The sequence below is a fragment of the Ornithodoros turicata genome, chromosome 1, assembly GCF_037126465.1.
Source record: "Ornithodoros turicata isolate Travis chromosome 1, ASM3712646v1, whole genome shotgun sequence".
NCBI lineage: Eukaryota > Metazoa > Arthropoda > Arachnida > Ixodida > Argasidae > Ornithodoros > Ornithodoros turicata.
In genome coordinates, this window is record NC_088201.1 from 127,855,224 (window position 1) to 127,869,424 (window position 14,201).

Here is a 14,201-nt window from a genome sequence, read left to right on the forward strand (position 1 = left end):
GCGGATGAGAAAGGCGAGACTAGCCATAGCAGACAGGGGCACCCCGCGTTGTTGCTTATGGAATATTCAGCCTTGCGCTCGAATGCAATATTTGAAATTCGATTACTAAAAGAAAAAGGGATTCCAAAAGAAATATTTCGTAACTGAGACGTACTCTTCCTAGGCTTCATAAAATCATAAGGTTACCCTAGACTGAACTTCACTTTACAGTTCCTTTAACAGTCGGCTCTGACGTACGAAGGACTTTTTCGGGACCCGCGCGGAAGTTATTTTGTTGTTTGAGTTTATCTCAACTATGTAAAAAATGTCTCATGATGTCCTTAGGATGTTTACATGGTCCTGAGTACAACATTATGTGGACATCTTGGGGACATCGGTTGTTGTTTACTGGGCCCTACACAACGGGTACTTTTAGGGCTTAGGGGCTTTAGGGCTAAAGCGTTTGACGTCGCTCGAGGGAAAGACTTTAAGAACTTTCATAGCTTTCAATTTGAACACTGATACATGTTTTAGGTAGTCACTGTGGTTTTAGCGCTATGGGATTTTCAGTTCACAAAGACAACAAGCCTTATCATTATAATGACATCATGATTCAAATCCATATCAACAAAGTGCACTTTAATAACATGTATGATCAAGGAGTCCGGTGGGTTATTCCTCGATGAGTTCCCCATAAAGAGTATACTGAGTAAGAGTTAGTTTCTCGAAAACGGCTAGTTGTCATACACGTCTTCCGTGATGTCGATCAGAAGGCGAAAGAATTTCTCCCAGCCATTGGCAGAGTTTGGTTTCGTGAAGCCGTCCACGTGTCTACACATCACAGTCTTCATCACTTTAACAAGGATGGCGAAATGCTCAGGAAGAACGCCACGTCGATAGCGGTGCATTCGGGCATTCTTCTTGATTAGCTGTCGAAGAAGGTCGGCGTTGTCCAGAGCATCCACCATAGCAGTCACCTGACCGACCACAGCCACAGAGTGGGCGACCAATTTGGGATTTCTGGCCAGTGTATCCACTGGGTCGTTGGCGAAAGGGAACAGTTGAAGGGTAACGGGGTATAGTGCGAACAGCTCCAGGAAGAAGTCGATGCCGTTCTCCCGGCGGGAACGGAATCGAAGCCATGTAGAACGCACACTCATCTTCTCCGCCATGGTCATTCCAGTATCGGGATCCATGAGTTGGCTGATGTCACTGGAGAAAGAGTTTCCCATAGACTATTGGCAGGTGCGTGACTCCGTATGGTCCGGCTGCAGTAGAAGGTTGCACTGTTTGCATCAATATGAGAATGACGATGTTAACTGCATATTCGTGGCGACAAGCATGACTGCGTGGCGCGAGCACGCGCTGGGCCATTCCAGGAATATCAAAGCTGTAGTTTCGGTTTCACTGTTCGGGCTGTAGATTCCTTGGCCTTTCTGTTAATTTAAATAATAGCTAGGAATATACTTACGTGTGAGTCAGCCCACACTTGTGTGCGTACATGCTACGCGTGCCGCGGGGTAGGACTGCGTGTAATCTCGACCACCTGTTTTGGTTTGTTTTTAAGTGTGACTTGGTGGTGGTGGTGGTGAAGGGGCTCGCCGTTATCGGCCTCACAGAGGTGGGCAACGTCACGACTGACGCCCTGGGCGAATTTGCGTCCTGGGCCGACGAAGAGAACTTGGCCGACATATGTCTTAAGTGTGCCTTAAATCCCCCACACACGTTGCTGGAAGCAATAGTTACCTTCTCCACATTGCTACAATCCTCGGTGGGGATGAAACCCGTGATCTTGCCTTTTCTGTTGTTTAGCATACTTTCATAGGCCATAGCAAAAATAAAAACGTTTATGCCCTGTGCATTGAGCCACTGTCACTGCTAGAAGACTTCCACATAAAGGTCGCATATTACAACAAGCAGAAGCCACTGCATTTGTGACCGAGGTAGCAGATATTGACGCAAAGAACTTGTCGCGTGATAAGTCAGTGGATCTTTTCTATGTAGACCGGAAGGTAAACTCAATGTAGTTTCACGAAAGAAGCCGGTCACAGCTAAACCGTATAAACGCTGCGGTCACGGCGTCGGTATTTGCGGTTATACAGCACTGCTTTTATTTTCCACATATAGTACTTTCTGCAGGTAGCACTCCTATCTCAGTTCTTGATTGTCATGAGCGAGTTGTATTTCGTTTATACAGACAATAATTTTAGCTGCGCACCAGATCCTTCCTTACTCTCAATACTGGACACCCCCTGCATCCACGTGCAGGGAGGGGACTGCGGGAGAAGCTGTAGGATTGTTAGTTCCTGTGGGAGCGGTATTGGTCTATGGCATATTCGTGTAGTTATCCCTCTCAGTGAGCAACTGGTATTTATTTGGACCCTACTGCATGTGGTTGTCTCTACGAAGAAATAACGCAAGCAAACAATCCCGTTGGGCGAGATGGATAATGCGAATGAAGGCGCGTATACCAGCTTCACAGATTTGACGAAATATTGTTTACGCAACGTAGCATGGTTACTAAGCATTTTTAAAAACATATATCACAGGTGTTTATGTTTATTCCGTCATTATACGCAGGATTGCATGGAGTCGAGCGGCCAAACAGCAGCAGAAAGGCGCTCGACTAGTGCACAACTCTCCTATCATACGTCAACGACAGCTATTACAAAACAAGCTCACATAAAGAAAATGAGGAAACGCATGCATGCACATTGAAACTGTATAGCGACAAATAATTAGAAATTAACTGAAAGTTCTCAACTGGCACTATACTAATTATACAATTCTTTGCGCGAATTACGAGGATACACCACTTGGCAATAATTTCCTTAACGACAACGGAAACCCAATCACATTTATCAGTTGACCGCCAGCTGTTTATTGTGTGTGGTAGAGTGTAAATTAGTAACTGGCGTACGTAATCATTAGGGTCGTTCTACCTTGCGGTGCGGCGCGTACGCTTGGTGAAGGGATGAAGTGAAAAAAGCGACAAAAGAAATATATTATTTCCCTTGATGGCAACCATATCACTTTTTAGCGAAAAGTAATTATATAGGCTTCTTGCTTTAATGATATTGAGTCTACTAATAGTTATTTGGTGTGGCTGTCATAAGGGGCATCGGCTATAATTCGGACAACACGTTTCTGTGCTATAAGTAAACTTTTACTCATACCAAGGGTTCCGCTGAACACACGGTATGACTAAAAGTTTACTTACTTACAAAAATTACATTTGATTTTCTGTTGAGCTCCTATTGATTTTCTGTTGAGTCAACATAAATTCAACAGAATTTCAAATTGAATTGCGTTTTCTCAATTTGATCTCAACAGAATTTCTATTGTGTAGCTCTTCACAGATATTCTGTTGAGAAATGTCTGCAAAATTTCTGTTGAATATTTAATGTGTTGAGTTTACTTTTCAGAAATTTAACACGTTTCCCATCAAAATTTTTCAATACAAAATTTGTTTGTCTGCCTGTATATCCCTCTGTGATAAATTTCAGAGTAGCTATTTCATCTATTTTGTATACACTGGCATTTACAAGTGCAACTTAAGCGACGCGTGCACGCAACAGTACATCTTTCCATGGTACACACACATATATAAAACTTTTATTTATATCGTATTACGAACAGGTTAATGCACATTAGTCGTGTGAACAGCTTATAGGAAATAGATAGAAACTGATGCTGCTTGTCGTTAGACAGTTTACCATAGTTTACTAAACAGACCAAAGCAAGTCTTTCACTCTGCATATAGAACCTCGCTTAATATCGAACACCTATGAGTAAAACTTTATACTTATCCTATACACACTGGGATGCCTGGTGTACACTCTCTACAATGCATTGTGACCTGCACACGTCAAACTACCTTCTGAGGTGAACAACCTCTTACTGTACTATGTCTTTTTCTCCTTTCACAGCAAAAGTTCTAACGGTGGCCCCAAAGATGAAGATAAACTGAAACTGAGACAGCGCAGTCAACCGAAAACACTTGCTTAAATATAAATAATGCAACATCAAAAACTGCAAAACTGACAAGTCTCTATTGCACGCTTCGTCGACATATGTGCTTTCAGTCCTTGGGCACAAAGAAGGTGGCCTGAGATCGTGCCATACAAGGTGTACCCAGGGACAACCACAAGTATGTCATGTAATTTTTTTGCAGTGGACACTCAAATCTTCCTCAAGTGTACCTTGCTTAAAGGAGCACTGAGGTGACCCCCAAAATGTTTGCTTTCAAGTGCAGAGCGTTCTCCAACGGATAAAATGAGTTCCTGCGAAAGAACGATGAGTGTAGGTCACTACAGAGTGAGCGCAAGGGCTCTGTACAACGAACCTTTGAAAAATTCTGCTGCTTGTGAAAAGAGTGCATCGCGGAACGAGGGGACTTAATGACGTATGCTACTCCCCTCAGGTGACCAAGCACAGACAGTGGCACAGCTCAAGCATGTATAACCAGTGTGTGAACAACGAAGAAAAAACACAGAAACAATTAAGGCACGGAGCAGTGATGGGCAGTACTTGAAGTACCAAGTACTCAAGTATTGTTTATAAGTCCCAAACGTCACCACACCAGCATTGGACAGCTGTTTCGGCCTTATTGGGCCTTCATCAGCAATGCGTAGGTGGGCGACGTCTGAGCGAGTGGCGTCGGTAGGTCACGTGGAACGTGATGTCCTCCAGTCAGGGTGAGTGACTCACCTCTGAAAGCCCAGTGCGAAGCCAGTAAAGTATTAAATGAAGAAAAATAGCATACGCTCTTTGGCTGCACGTTGAACATATGTTTATAAGTCCCAAACGTCGCCACACCAGCACTGGACAGGCTGTTTCGGCCTTATTGGGCCTTCATCAGTAATGCGTAGGTGGGCGACGTTTGAGCGAGTGGCGTCGGAAGGTCACGTGGAACGTGATGTCCTCCCGTCATTGTGAGTGACTCACCTTTGAAAGCCCAGTGCGAAGCCAGTAAAGTATTAAATGAAGAAAAATAGCATACGCTCTTTGGCTGCACGTTGAACATATGTTTATAAGTCCCAAACGTCGCCACACCAGCATTGGACAGCTGTTTCGGCCTTATTGGACCTTTATCAGCAATGCGTAGGTGGGCGACGTTTGAGCGAGTGGCGTCGGAAGGTCACGTGGAACGTGATGTCCTCCCGTCAGGGTGAGTGACTCACCTCTGAAAGCCCAGTGCGAAGCCAGTAAAGTATTAAATGAAGAAAAATAGCATACGCTCTTTGGCTGCACGTTGAACATATGTTTATAAGTCCCAAACGTCCCCACACCAGCATTGGACAGCTGTTTCGGCCTTATTGGGCCTTCATCAGCAATGCGTAGGTGGGCGACGTTTGAGCGAGTGGCGTCGGAAGGTCACGTGGAACGTGATGTCCTCCCGTCAGGGTGAGTGACTCACCTTTGAAAGCCCAGTGCGAAGCCAGTAAAGTATTAAATGAAGAAAAATAGCATACGCTCTTTGGCTGCACGTTGAACATATGTTTATAAGTCCCAAACGTCGCCACACCAGCATTGGACAGCTGTTTCGGCCTTATTGGACCTTCATCAGCAATGCGTAGGTGGGCGACGTTTAAGCGAGTGGCGTCGGAAGGTCACGTGGAACGTGATGTCCTCCCGTCAGGGTGAGTGACTCACCCCTGAAAGCCCAGTGCGAAGCCAGTAAAGTATTAAATGAAGAAAAATAGCATACGCTCTTTGGCTGCACGTTGAACATATGTTTATAAGTCCCAAACGTCGCCACACCAGCATTGGACAGCTTTCTACGTTGTACCGTACTTCGAGTACTTTTTTCGAGTACTTTCCCATCAAGTACTCAAGTACCCAAAAAATGCACCCTACTAAAAGCGCAAAAATGATAATATGCCATCACTTTAGCGCTTTTAGTGGGATGCAGTACCAACAGTCCCAGTCTGACATTTTACCAAAAAGGATTTTTGTGCTTTTAAAGAGCGTATTTGTTTAAGCAAATCTATTGTTGAGAGGCTTGAAATGTTGAAAAAGTATCATTGCTTCTATGATTATGTAATACGAATGGAATGCAAAGACACGCACACATTATGACTCTGCAACCGGTAGCACAATGAGGGGGGAATATATATTTATTTATTTTGACTAGGTCAGATGTCATTTCAGTTCTCCCAATGCAGGGTTCTATGCTTGTTTTATATTGTTTCCTTCATTGGCAATTAATAATCATTTTATATCACAATGTGTGATTGCATTACATGATGAACATTCCACAGTCGTATAAAAATTAAGGCTTAGATTGTGCTTCATCCTTTTTACTTTCTTCATATTATTTTTTAACATTCTGTATTTCAAAAAGCAGCTAGGAATGCCCAGAAATATATAATATCTGTTGGCTTGTAGTTTTTTTTTCCCTTGAAATTTCCGAGCCTGTTATAGCACAGGATTAGTACCGCACACCACACTACGCGGGTGATCTTGTATCAGTGAGGGTGTAATACTATTTTGTATAATCACAGCAGAGCTGGCTGATTACCCCTCTACATGTAACTGCAAATTATGCCATCTGATTAAGTTCATATTCGCAGGTACCTAGGACTTTATGGCTTCAGAAATTTTTTTCAAGAATGCTCGCTAAAGTTTTGCCAAAAAAAGCAAGACACAGATACTAAACAGCGAAATGCAAAGTGATACAAATTAAATTGGCAATGTACTTGATGAGTACTTGAAGTACTTTGCCTCGTACTTTGTACTTTACTTGAAGTACATTAGGAATTGGGTACTTTATACTGTACTTGAAGTACTAATGATGCCAGGTACTTGGTACTTTACTTTAAGTATAATTTTGAGGTACTTTGCCCATCACTGGCACGGAGCCTCCACTATGTCACGATATTATCGTGCCATCCCTCCACGAGTGCTTCCTCTGACAGTTTTTTTTGTACATTTACTTGTGAGCTATAACGCAATGCAGAGTAAAAATATTTTGCATGGTAACCCCTGGTGCTTGACAGAGGAGGCAGGATTTCGTGCTATGTTAAATGTCACCTCATTGCTCCTTTAAGTCAAACAGTGCCATTCGGTAGGCTGTCAGTACAACCTGTAACTACAATGAAAGTGTACTTGTCCTCTCACCTGGTGTTCCAGGCTCAGAACATCATTTTCCAGTAACTACAAAATGTGCAGAGTTCCTGGTTATTTTTGGGTACACCTTAAATACCAGAACTGAACCTCCAATGTCGTGGGCATCCGCAAATGCGTTACACAGAGTCGAACACTATATTTTCATAAACTGTACACAGGCAAATATAATCTGCGATGTTCAGACAAATGCACTTCTCGAGGTACTCTGCACTCACAACACATGTCTCTGCGGTAGGATGCACTTTTACACACTCTAGGAAGACACCTTGAGGAACGCTACGGAACAGCTTTTCCTCCATATTAAAAACCAATATGTGCACTTGGACCTCTGGTATACGATCACCAACAGACAAAATCTGCCCAAACACTCCGTTCGCACAAACATAAGAGTTTTTTTTCTTTGCGGTTTGTCCAAACGCGCTGTAGAAAATCGTGAAGCTCCGATTATCATTTTCTGGAAGTCTTCCCTGTGCATGTTGTTTACCTTTACCAAGAAGGTGAACGAATTTTACTTGTACAACATTTCTTCAGAGTTCGTAGCTCTTGTCCAAGTTTCTGAACTCACTTCCCAGAGCACAATCCTTTGTCTTTACAGATTTCTTTGTTCACAATCGTGAAAGTGCTTGCAAAATGGAATATTTTTGTACAGTTTGATAGTGTACATACCGTGTACCTTGAACAAATCGTACCAGAGTGCCGTTCATCGATTCAAAAGGAAAAAGTGAATATCCCCAAAGTGGACCCCAGTTTTGGACGCTGTCAACAATGTGCAACAAAAGATGTGCGCTGTAGCTCATGTACTCAGTCCCGTACAACTGTTCATATTCAATGAGAAACGTTGTCATTTGCTCCCGAATTTTAGAAAGTTGTTCGAAGCAACAGAAGGTCCCAGCAGATAATGCATCACGCCAACAGACTGCATCCAGCGCTCATCGTGTCGTCTTGGAATGCGGTCCTTTAGTACAGATGGAGAGTAGAAAATCATCCAGCTTCTCCAGTCAGACACCTTCCAATCTGCAATGTCTGATAATGATCTTGGTAGTCTCCACATTTCCCACGTGGGAGTCAGGCTCATTATGTACCTGTTTTCGTTCTCGGTTTGCGAGGCTCCAAACAAATGAGTGCGATTTGTTCCAGCTTTTCCAAATGTGGCGCTGGATCCTCCGAACGGCTGCTCTCTTCTGAAATCTTTTTTTTTTCATTGGCAGAATGGGTAGTGAGAATTTGCTTAAGACAATTAAATTCGGTGGCAAAGCCCGAAGAAAGTTCGAAAACGCCCCCGAGACGTACGTAGAGCAAATTTGCCACTTTCTTACGGGGTCCCTCAATTTCCGAATATGACGAAACTTATATGAGATGAAAGAGATTTTTTTATTCTTTCGTTTAGTATTGTTACGAAGCGAAATGGGTCGGCGAGTCGTCGAATAAACAGCGAACGGTTTATTAGACTACTTGGTAGCAAAACACAAGAGTGATAGCTCTCTGAACACAACTGAGTCCAAAGAATGAATGCTCCAGCTTGGAGCGCACAAGCATTTAAGCGTCGCGCCGAAAAGACTAGAAACAGCACGTGCGTTTGCCAGAGAGTAGGCGATGTGTCTGGAAGCTTCTTGCTTCTTCTTCAGCATGCGCCGGGATGAGATGTACCGTTTCGTGCCTGCCTTCTTCTCCTCGGATGCTTTGGGGTCAGCTCGCCGGAAGAGCCGCAACACATCTGCGACGAAGCCTGTAACGCTTTCGTTTGGCAGCTGGATCCGTCTCTGGAGCAGATGTTCAGCGCGTTCAGCTCGTTGTTGAAAAGCGAACGCCTCGCGGAGTTTGCTTTTGAAGACGTCCCGGGACGTGAGCGAAGTCTCCCGGTTCTCGAACCATGTCTTCGCGGTGCCTTCCAGGGAGAAATAGACGTTGACGAGCTTCTGGTCGTCACTCCAGTTGTTGAACTTGGCGATCCGCTCGTAGTGGTCGACCCAATCGTCCACGTCGTCGTAATACTCCCCGCTGAATGTCTTCGGCGACCGTGCAGGGGCTATGGGCGTGGCAACAGGTTGCTCCACTTGGGTACTGGTCTCCGCAGTCGTCTTATTCTTGCGTTTAGAGGGTTCTAATGGACCGAATTCTGCAGGCAGACCAAGCTGTCCTCTGCTTTGTCGCAGTTGGTCTTCCAGGCCGTTGGACAAGGGATACCCTGCATCTCCACCAGAAATGTCACGAAGCGAAATGGGTCGGCGAGTCGTCGAATAAACAGCGAACGGTTTATTAGACTACTTGGTAGCAAAACACAAGAGTGATAGCTCTCTGAACACAACTGAGTCCAAAGAATGAATGCTCCAGCTCGGAGCGGACAAGCATTTAAGCGTCGCGCCGACAAGACTAGAAACAGCACGTGCGTTTGCCAGAGAGTAGGCGATGTGTCTGGAAGCTTCTTGCTTCTTCTTCAGCATGTGCCGGGATGAGATGTACCGTTTCGTGCCTGCCCCGAAAGTTTCGCGATGATGATTCGTGGCAGTATATAGCGCGTTATCATACCTTGAAACATCCGTCTACAGTGACGCCGTAGTCGCGAAGGGGTGCCAGAAAATCGCTGTTTTCAGGGCCGTTTTTCTCAAAGAGGGCATCTTTAATATCGTTTATATTTTGTGGAGACATGCTTTGGACACCGCTCTTTGATATTATAAAATAAAATTTTTGCTTATTTTATTACTTCAGGGCGCCCGAACTTTTTTTCGTCGCCCTGGTCGCGTTTAATCCAATAACAATAATTGGGGGTTTACGTCGCGAGACAACTGAGATCATGAGCGACGCCACAGCGGTCGGTCTGTGGATTGCTTTTGCCCACCTTAGGGTTCTTTAACGTGCGATGAAAGCTCCCCACACGGCACCCCACATTTAACATCCCTCGCGGAAGACGGCGTGTCAAAGCAACCTTTACCTGCCACGAAGTTGCTGGCGTTCCCGCCGGGTTCGAACCCGCGATCTCGGGATCAGAAGCTTTTAATTCGAAGTGGTACTCACAATGGTGCCCTTATTCTTTTTTTTTTCTTGCTGAATAATAGTACATTACGGGCTGATAAGATTGATTGACGCGCACCCAAGGATCGATCAGAGATAGTTACTGCAAACATATATTTATTGTTATCGTCTTACTGTGGTAGCCCCAGAACCAACCGCTTACAATATACATCATTCCCAAGGAGCATTGAACGTTTCTGTTTATTGGATCTGTCCTAAAAGACTGCCGCAATTATAGCTCTTCGCAACGTACGACGCTCCCAACTCTTGTCCAGGTATATGAAGATCGCAGTCTGGGAACAGGACGGACAGCGGACCACTCGCTCTCCGTTTTCGCTTTCATGAGCCCTTCGGCATCCTCATGTGGCGCATGCAACAGCGTAACGTTTGGTAACCTCGGCGTTAGTGTGCACACAATGACTTCTACCGTCCGAATGGCTACTCCTGGTGGCGAACGGAGATTGTGCAATGAAGCATGATATACTTGAACACCCCGCCGACTATGACCACCCCAGCGCCAACTTTATGAAATGGGTACTTGAGAAATAAAGAACCTCCCATGCACCCCCAAACCGTGAGAACCACACGGAATTAGATACATTTATTCGTCGGCGATAGCCGTGCCCTTGGTATTCCTACTTTTCACCGGGTATACGCACGAGCGACTTTTCGAGGCGAGGTCTCCGCGGAGACGCGAGGGTGACAGAAGTTACGCAAGAGCAAACGGAGTGCACGTGACTTGACGTCATGGCTTCTTGCGGAATCCTTCACGCCGGAGGGCCCCCTCAGAGATTCTCTCGGCTCCCCACAGAATCTCTTCCGATCTCTGCGGAGAAGACATGGCGGCTGCCCAGGAGCTGTTCAGGAGTGATCGTTTTTTTACGACCTGTTTAGCGCTGTTGAGATGAACGTGTGTCTTTGGAAGCTTGACTCACCAGACTACAAGAACGCTGATGAGCCATTCACAACAGTAATCTATAAGAAATCCAGGAAGCCAGGAATCCCTGTAATATTAAGACCAGTCCGCTCAGACGACTCTTTCATCCGTGTAAACCCCAACTCCATAGCGAAAGAGGTCATGATGGCAGCCCAAGAAAAGATCAAGACGCATAGGATCGCGACAGATGGCTCGCTTATTATCACAGTATCATCATTACCTGCAGCCAAAAGCCTCTTGGCATTAACAAGCATCGCTGGTGTCGCGGTCACGACGAGAGTTCCAGACTCATATGCGCGGAACATCGGGAAGATAACCGGAGTTCGCACACCGTACACAGATGAACAACTTCTAGAGTTCCTGAGGGATGCGGGGGCCGTTGAAGTACATAGGCAACGGCTTTTCAAGATTAATGAGGATGGATCCTCCGTTGCAAGGAATACACAGAACGTTATCATAACGTTCAGGTCCGATATGCAAATGCCAGACTCAGTTACACTGGGGTTCGACACTTACCAAGTGTCGGAATTCTTCAGTCCCACACAATGCTTCAAGTGCCTTCGATATGATCACCTAGCAAAGAACTGCCGGGGATCACAAAGGTGCAAAATTTGCTCCGGGCCCCATGTGCACAAGACATGCACCAATCGAAGAGAAAGAAAATGCGCCAACTGCAATGGGCCGCACGCTGCCACATATGGGGGCTGCCCTAAACGTCGCGTAGCTGTTCAAGCAGTCAGGGCTGGAGCATGCGAAGAAGACCACTGGAAAAGGAGGGATACAGTTCCCGTGTTCAAAGATCAACTTGAAGCACCGCGAGCAGTGTCATCTATCTCAGTGCCATCTGTCTCAGTGCCAAAGTCATCTGTCTCAGTGCCAAAGTCAGCACCAGCGCCTCACACATACTACAAGGACTATCCACCACTCCCCCAACGTTTCCCCAAGAAGAGGACCACAAAGTCATCTCAACTCACACTGGACGCACAGCCCGGCCATGCCCCAAAGGAAGTTCCACCTCCACTTCCACGAAGGCCGCCCCCCAAAACACCACCACCACCGCCACCACCGTTCGCCTCACAAGAGCAATCAGAGGCATCACTAGTCCTATCGATCATTCCATTCCTCATGGCAGCGCTCAAGGCAGTCGTAGCAGCAATCCCCAACTCTCAAAACCTACCAGAAGTCAAACAGTCCCTATCCTTGGATGAATCGTGAGTTGATTCACCTGAAAAGAAAGATAGGGCGGTGCCGTCGGAGATCACCTGTTAATGAAGCACTCCTACGTCCACTAGAAACTGAGTTTCGAAATCGTCTGGCTGAGGCGAAGCAGAACTTTTTTTCATGTACTCTTTCTAGTTTTATTAAGAATGACCCCCAGAAGTTCTGGAGGTACATTGGAGTGTCGAAAAATGTGGTTGAATCAGTAAAGGCTGATAGTAGAATTGTTACTAATCGCAGGGAGATAGCGAATGCTTTTAACAGTCACTTTCAGAGCGTGTTTACTCCTCCTATGGTTTTGTCTAGCGTACCTCTATCACCTGTTGCTGTTGCCCCTGACTTTATCTCCTACGAAGGCATTGTTGCCCTACTTCTTAATCTTAAAGATAAGACTTCTTCTGGGCCAGATAATATACCGAATGCCTTTCTACGAAGGTATGCCGAATCTCTGGGTCGTTTCTTATACAAAATTTTTTCTGCTTCACTTCAGTTTTCTGTTGTTCCTGATGATTGGCGAATTGCGCGTGTTATACCGGTTTTTAAGAAGGGTGATTCGTTGTGTATGGACAATTACCGTCCAATTTCGCTGACGTGCACTTCTTGTAAGCTATTAGAACACATTTTAGTGAAATACATCACTGCTTTTCTTGATGAAAATTGCATTTTGACCCCTTATCAGCATGGTTTCCGAAAGGGACTTTCTACAACATCTCAACTTGTTAACATTGCGCACGACTTTGCTTCTGTTATGGACCAAGGTGGTCAAACTGATGCTTTATTTCTTGATTTTAGTAAAGCGTTTGATAGGGTGCCTCATGACCGACTTATTGTTAAATTGATACGCATTGGTTTGCCTATATGGATCATCAAATGGGTGCAGACCTACCTGAGTGATCGTATGCAATTTGTAGATATTTCTGGTAGTTTTTCTGAGCGTCTACTTGTCTCATCAGGGGTTCCACAGGGCAGTGTTATAGGCCCATTATTATTTTTAATTTATATAAATGATATTGTTGATGTGGTTGAACCAGGTATCCAAATTAGATTATTTGCCGATGATTGTTTATTATATTGTTCTGTTCATTCTATGGATGACCAGGCTTTGCTCGATCGTAGTTTGAAGGCAGTATCCTTGTGGTGTGATGAATGGGGTATGATGCTGAATTATAATAAGAGTGTTTTGTTACGTGTAACCAACAAAAGGCAACCCATTCCATTCAACTACACTATTGGTAACACCACAGTTGCTCAGGTCTCTGAATATAAATACTTAGGCGTCACTTTTACGTCAGATTTAAAATGGTCCAAACATATATCTTTAACGTGTTCTGCAGCTATGCGAAAGCTCGGATATTTGAAGCGAAAATTACGACAGGCTCCGTCTGAAGTGAAGATGTTATCTTTTAGCTCCTTAATTAGATCAAAACTTGAATACGCTAGCATTGTGTGGGATCCGCACACGAAATCCGATATTGCAAAATTGGAAATGGTTCAACGTAAAGCAGTGCGATTTATTTTCGGGAAGTACTCAAGGCGGGACTCTCCTTCCATCCTTATGTCGAACGCAAATATTCCAACCTTACTGAAAAGGAGAAAAATTGCTCGTTTAAAATATTTGTTTCAGATATTTAAGGGCAATATCAGATTAGATTCCGGATCGTTTCTGCTTCCCTTGCAAGCGCGCTCCTCACGTCATCATCATCCTTACTCCTTTAAGCCGTTATTTGCTCGTACGAATATTTTTAAAAACTCGTTTTTTGTGAAAACGATACCTGAATGGAACTCGTTGTCTTTTGATGTTGCCAACTGTACAATTAACCAATTTGAGGACGCTGTTTCCGTGTTGTGTGATTAACAATGATAGTTTTGTATATTCTTGTTATTCCCCTCCTGCTTGGGCAGTGCCCGCAGTATCATGAAATAAATA

General features: G+C 44.7%; 1 protein-coding gene across 1 annotated transcript; it reads right to left on the reverse strand.

Annotated features, from left to right (window-relative positions):
• Window positions 1–713: 713 nt before the first annotated feature.
• Window positions 714–1,211, reverse strand: LOC135385174 (hemoglobin-3-like). Its single transcript, XM_064614362.1, has one exon. It carries the CDS (start codon window positions 1,209–1,211, stop codon window positions 714–716), a length of 498 nt encoding a protein of 165 aa, XP_064470432.1.
• Between the last annotated feature and the right edge of the window lie 12,990 nt (window positions 1,212–14,201).

Coding starts and splice junctions, on each gene's coding strand:
- LOC135385174 (XM_064614362.1), bottom strand. CDS start 1,211: ATGGGAAACTCTTTCTCCAGTGACATCAGCCAACTCATGGATCCCGAT.